This window comes from Electrophorus electricus, unplaced genomic scaffold, assembly GCF_041902795.1.
Source record: "Electrophorus electricus isolate QZ-2024a unplaced genomic scaffold, ASM4190279v1 Scaffold39, whole genome shotgun sequence".
In the NCBI taxonomy this organism is placed as follows: Eukaryota; Metazoa; Chordata; class Actinopteri; order Gymnotiformes; family Gymnotidae; genus Electrophorus; species Electrophorus electricus.
This window is the reverse complement of record NW_027658682.1, coordinates 1,200,982-1,206,968: the sequence shown is the minus strand read 5'-3', so window position 1 is coordinate 1,206,968 and position 5,987 is coordinate 1,200,982. Positions and strand designations below refer to the sequence as shown.

The 5,987-nt window shown below is 39.3% G+C and overlaps 1 protein-coding gene and 1 long non-coding RNA gene across 2 annotated transcripts; both read left to right on the top strand.

Annotated features, from left to right (window-relative positions):
• Window positions 1-298: 298 nt before the first annotated feature.
• On the top strand, window positions 299-2,287 carry LOC145655904 (protein NDRG1-like). Its single transcript, XM_081709368.1, has 6 exons — window positions 299-524; window positions 636-756; window positions 1,194-1,256; window positions 1,370-1,430; window positions 1,784-1,870; window positions 2,279-2,287. The coding sequence occupies exons 1-6, from the start codon at window positions 461-463 to the stop codon at window positions 2,285-2,287; spliced, it is 405 nt and encodes a 134-aa protein (XP_081565494.1). The 5' UTR covers window positions 299-460.
• An 89-nt stretch (window positions 2,288-2,376) lies between these two features.
• LOC145655909 (uncharacterized) lies at window positions 2,377-3,244 on the top strand. The gene is made up of 3 exons (XR_014121749.1): window positions 2,377-2,435; window positions 2,983-3,086; window positions 3,192-3,244. It is a non-coding gene; the product is annotated as an uncharacterized LOC145655909 (long non-coding RNA).
• Window positions 3,245-5,987: the final 2,743 nt, after the last annotated feature.

Genomic DNA, 5,987 nt, shown 5'->3' with positions numbered 1-5,987 from the left:
GATGGATCTTTTCACATCCAGAATGAAATGTTACCACTCCAAAATCTATTTTTCTCTGTGTTTTGTCTGAAGGATTTTAAGGGGGCATTTTGGGGTCAAGTTGTGGTAAGTAGCACTACCTTTTCACAGATGTTTCAATAGGCTAAAGCTTTTACCCATAAAGCATGTTTTCAAGCACTGTCATGTGTCTTCTGAGTCAAACATGATCTTTTGTAAACAAATTAACTTGGTTAATGATAAATAATAAATAAATGATTGACATTCCTCGTGATAAGAGGCTCATTCCACAGAAGTAGTTCTAAGTGTGACAGAGTAATGTCCTGACACACAAAACCACTGCAGTGGAATCAGACCTCTTTTTAGAGGTTTTTCTTATACATCTAGACCTAGACCTTTATACTCCACCTGGGTCTTATAGGAGGACAATGTGGAGACCCCCTTTGGCACTGTATGCTGCACCATGGCAGGTATCCCCAGGGATAACCGACCGGTCATCCTCACCTACCATGACATCGGAATGAACCGTAAGACTCTGATACTGTTGCTTGTGGCACGTAGCTGATTGCTCTAAAGTCTAAAACTTAGCATAAGCATCATTTATTGTGTTGTAATGACCCTGGAATGCATGTCTGCAGACAAAACTTGCTTCGACGTTCTTTTCTATGATGAGGACATGCAGGAAATCATGCGACACTTTGCCGTGTGTCAGGTCAACGCTCCTGGGCAACATGAGGGTGCCAGCACCTTCCCTGCAGGGTGAGCGTGAGTGCACCATATGCCACAATGTTCTTTCAGGGGCTGAAAGACATTCCAAGGTTAAATCTAATCTAAAATGTGACCTTCAGCTACCCCATACAATTTTTTCCAGAATGTATATTTATCAGAACCTACTCCATAGCCCTCCGTCTGCCCTCAGACCACTCCTTCCTGGCAGTCAGACAGGACGACTCTATGCCATGGTGTTGGTGCCCACCTAAACTAACATCTGGAGGCCCTGACTGTCAGCATGTCTAGCTGGCACTGGCTTGTCATGCACCAGGGTTTCTTTCATGAACTTTTTTCTTAGCGTTCATATGCTACATTGATGGCTGTGGCTCCCAGTACATCATAGCTAGGTTTAGCAGGTTCAAATCCTGAAGAATCAGTGGCGTCCCTTAGAATTATAACTCACTCAGGGCAATTTTTTCCTGTAGATTCACATATCCCTCAATGGACAAGCTCTCCGAGACCCTCCCAATTGTGCTCAAGCATTTTAAGTGAGTGAACCAGATTAGCCATTTACTCTGAGATTAAACTGTCAATCCTTGTTCTAATCTGAAACCTTGCGCTTTAATGGTTTAAAGTTATGTACATTTTTTTCTCTCCACAGAATTAAGAGTGTTATTGGAATGGGTGTTGGAGCAGGAGCAAACATCCTCACACGGTTCGCTGTGAGTTGTAGCACTGTCTTTCTTCCCAATAGATTTTAACACAATGATCAAACAAGGATTACTCCTTGGTGAAATTCTTGCTTTGTAACAAAGTGTTGATACTTGCAGCATAATCCTAATCATTACACTGTCAAGCTAGCTAGACATCAACTCTCCAGAATACTGACACTTCACTATTGTTCCTCTGCTTGCACATGTAAACAAACCTTTTTCTAAGTGCAATGTAAAGTGCAAGAATGCCAAATATGGAGACTCTTAATTGCTCATTTAACTACAACAGTTTGACATATAGTAAGTAATTTTGCCCTGAAGGTTCATCTCCCTTTGACTGCTCATGCATAAATGTCTTGCAGTTGAAGTACCCAGACTTGGTTGAGGGCCTTGTCCTGATGAACATTAATGCTCAGGTAGAGGGCTGGGCAGACCGGGCAGCATCCAAGGTATCACAGTCTAATGCAATAGTAATTATCATTCTGTTAACACCCTGCTTAATCATCACGATCCCTGTATCTCTACAATTATGTCGTTTAGCTGGTCCCACCTAGCGTCCATGTCTATGGTTTCCCTGTCTCATGTCTTTTGTTTTGCTTTACTTCCTTGTTGTGGTTCCGTTCCTTAGCTTCATTTTCTCCGCTCCTTATTATTTGCACCTGTCTTGTTTAACTCTTATTACTTCATGTATTTAAACTGTCTTGTTCCCTGTGTCTTGGCTGTTCACTGAATCCATATAACTTTCAATGTGATAACAAATAGTTCTCAGCATATTACTCTTAGTTTTCTGCAGTTTCCAGTTAACCTTTCATGCCAATCATATGGTGACAATCGACCCTATATTTTTATTCTTTTAGGATCCTTAGAACAGTGTCAAGCCTCTTTTAATAAAGTAATGTATTTGATCAAAGCTTATGTGTACTCCAGCCACTAAAGATCAACCCACACTTTCCACAGATTTCCAGCTGGGCCCTTGGTCCCCCCAGTGTTGTCATCTCCCACCTGTTCGGTCAGGTACGAAATAACGCCTAAAATGAAATGTATATTGTATGTATTATTGAGCAGTACTTGTCAACCCAGTCCTTGTGATACATCTGACATCCCACATTTTCCCTCTATCCCAGCTCCTGACAACATCATCCTAGCTCCTAAACCAAGCCATTAGGAAAATGAACACCTGGTACAGTTGTACTGGGCTGGGTTAGAATAAACATGTGGGCCATTTCATGTGTACTGTGGACTGGGTCACTAAACACTGAACTAGAATATTTAAAAGTTAAATGCCTTATTACTAAAGATGAGTGTTCCAAATGAGCTGTCCTGAATTTAGACTGTGTCCTTTTCGTAACTAAAGAACCAGATGCCTACATTATTGTCCATCAAAAGGTCAACAATGTTTTTTTTTTTTTTTACATATTCCTTTTATTATACATTTCTGTCTCGAGTGCCTGTGCAGACTGTGCATATAGAGGAAGAGACATTTAAATTCATATTCACATCAAGTTTTAATGTTTTGTGACTGATTGTGTCTTGGACTGACTCCTTTATGGCACCGTGGCAGGAGGAGATTAAGAAGAAGGCAGAATTTGTAAAGACCTTCCGTCACAACATCAGCAAAAGGATTAACCAGACCAACCTTCTGCATTTTATGAAGTCCTACAACAGGTATGACTGACATCTGCATTCTATGGAATCTTCTGAGCTCTCTGCTTCTAGACTTGTTTGTCATATGAACAGCTCCCAGTCTTATTAGATCTGATCAATTTTCAGCCGAAGTAAACTGAACATTAAGAGAACTTCTCTGGGTAGAAAGACTCTAAAGTAAGTGAGAAACTGTTTCTCTTTTATCCTTATTCCATGTTATTTTTTGATGTAAAATGCCCCTGTGCCACCACATGCCTGAAAGGTTTTGTTGCTGTAGGTGTCACACTCTTCTGGTGGTAGGAGATGACTCTCCTGTGGTGGATGCTGTGGTATGTACAGCTTGTTTTACATGCAGAAGTTTAAAAACAACATTCAAAATCCAACCCAGCATTCAAATCAAACTTCTATATGTACCTGGGAGCCTGCGTGCAAATGTTTGTGTTTTCCGTCGTAGGTTGACTGCAATTCCAAAATGAATCCCTCAAAGACAACCCTCCTCAAAGTTAGTGACCTTCAAACCTCAGCAAAGCGATACTTAAAATGTTATGTTTTGCTTTTTTTATTTGACTCTCATTATAAATGCAGAAGTCATTATATGTCACTGGGGGCTTATAAATCTAGAACTTTGTGATGAACTTGTGGTGAATAACATTGTCCTTCATGTTGTCCCTCATGAAGATGGCTGACTGTGGAGGTCTACCACAGCTTGATCAGGTCTGTCGTTACCCATTAAAATAATGCTCTTGCATTCAAACTGAGTGATGCACTGTGTAATCTATTGTGTCCTGTTCTTACCTTATAGCCTGGCAAGCTGGCAGAAGCCTTGAAATACTTCATTCAAGGACTGGGCTACAGTAAGTAAATACTGTAAACACACTGACAAAAGGTCGAAATTAAAAATCGTTCAGCCTCTGCGCAATGTAAAACCCATAAATCCAGTTTAGAAAAGTTCATTACTGCCTGTTGTAGACCTTCAGGCTTTCACAACTATCTTTAAGTTATGCATGCTTTCTAAATGGTGCAGTTAAGTAGGGACCTTGAGCTATGTTACTTCACCTTGTCCTTCTGCTTATCTGCCTCTGACAGTGTCTTCTGCAGGCATGACACACCTGTCTCATTGGCACCCCACCTTCTCCACCAGAATGGCATTCTTCCACCCCTGGGCCATCACTTCCATGGAGAGCACCTCCAAGCAACGCTGAAGATGAGGCTCTCCTACCCGCTGCTCCATCCCAGTGTTGTCATGCTCAGTTCGGCTCCATTTCAAATAAAAAATACTCTAAATTGAGGGACCATTGATGTGTTGGTGTTAGTGTTTGTGTGTCATTGTCCCAGTGGACTAATTTAGACTTGCACAAAAGGAAAAAAAAACCCTAAACGATAAAAAGCTGTTTAAAATGTTTATACTTATCAGGCTCAGTATTGTACCTTTATTTAGTAGCCATAAAAAAGTTGATGTATAGTTTTCTCCGCATCAATCAATGTATAACACTTTTAGTACTTAGTATATGAATCAATGTATAATATTTGGCCTGCTTTAACACCAGTACAAAAGTTTAATATAATAAAGAAATAATGCACTGTGATTACGTGTGGCGGCCCGAGTGCCATAGGGCGAGGGGCAGGGCGCACAGACTCCACCGACTGGGACGAACATTTATTAACATAAATGACAGTGGCACTCACGTATTAGAAACAATAAACATGGACCTGAAACAAATGAAGTTAAACAAACATGATACACAAGAATACATCTAACATAAACATGTTACATTCAGACATTACACCGACAATGACCAACACCCTGTACACTTTAACACGGGTTTATATACATTGAGACGAACAAGGTGCAGGTGTGGTTGCAAACACAGCCCTCCCACTGAACGTGGCAGGCCAAACCACATGACTCGAGGGAGGCTAACATTCCATGACATTATGCTTCATCTTGTAAAAGCTTTACATGACTGACAATTTCAGCTTTTTCAGAGGACCTATTTGATTTTTTCTTACATTGTACTTCTTTCCATTCCTAGTCTAATCTTGAAATAAATGTAATTTTAATGGAAGTCTTCATAATGTGTGTTTCAGGTTATGCAAATACTTTGGGAGTTGTTTAAATCAGTCAATCTACTGAATTCCCCACCAACAACAGTATGAATAATTAATTGTCATTTACATTTATAACTTTTAACATACTAGCAGCATGTGAGTTTCATGAATTTGTACTTCATTAACTATTTGTATCACATTATTTACATTACTGTTGTAATAGTAATAGTAAAAATTCAATGGTAATAGGGCACATTGATTTGACACAGTTCAATGGTATTAAGTACCCAATGCTCTGCTTTGAAGAAGAAGAAGTACAACATTGAATTATTTTACTGCACTTGTACTGCATATTTTCAATGTATTTACATCATTTTAGAGAATGCCATATTAAGGAATAAATAAATAAATAAAGTTTATTTACCTGCTATTGTTCTTACGTCCACTGAAGTCCAAAATAATCTTTAAGGCTCTAGGTTACTTAATAGCAAATACATTTCTGTGGTATTCTGATTTATTTTCTACTTGAAAGACAGGGAATATTCTGATGTCTTTATTAGTAACTTTAATGCACCTAATGCACCCTTTTGGGGCACCCTAAAACTCTGACTAGTATTACGTGAGTAATCGCTTTAGAGCAGGGAATTGAAGATAACAGGATAATTGAGGAAAAAAGGGGAAATTTTGTTTTTTTTTCTAAAATGAATGATGTAGCCAGCGATATGAAGCCCACCCAGCCTGTTTCACTATTTGGTATCTATAGGCCACCACGGCCCTACTCAGAATTTATTAAGGAATTTTCAGATTTCCTTTCTAATCTAGTCACTTTTGTAGAAAGAGCCATTATTTTTTGTGATTTCAATATTCACCTTG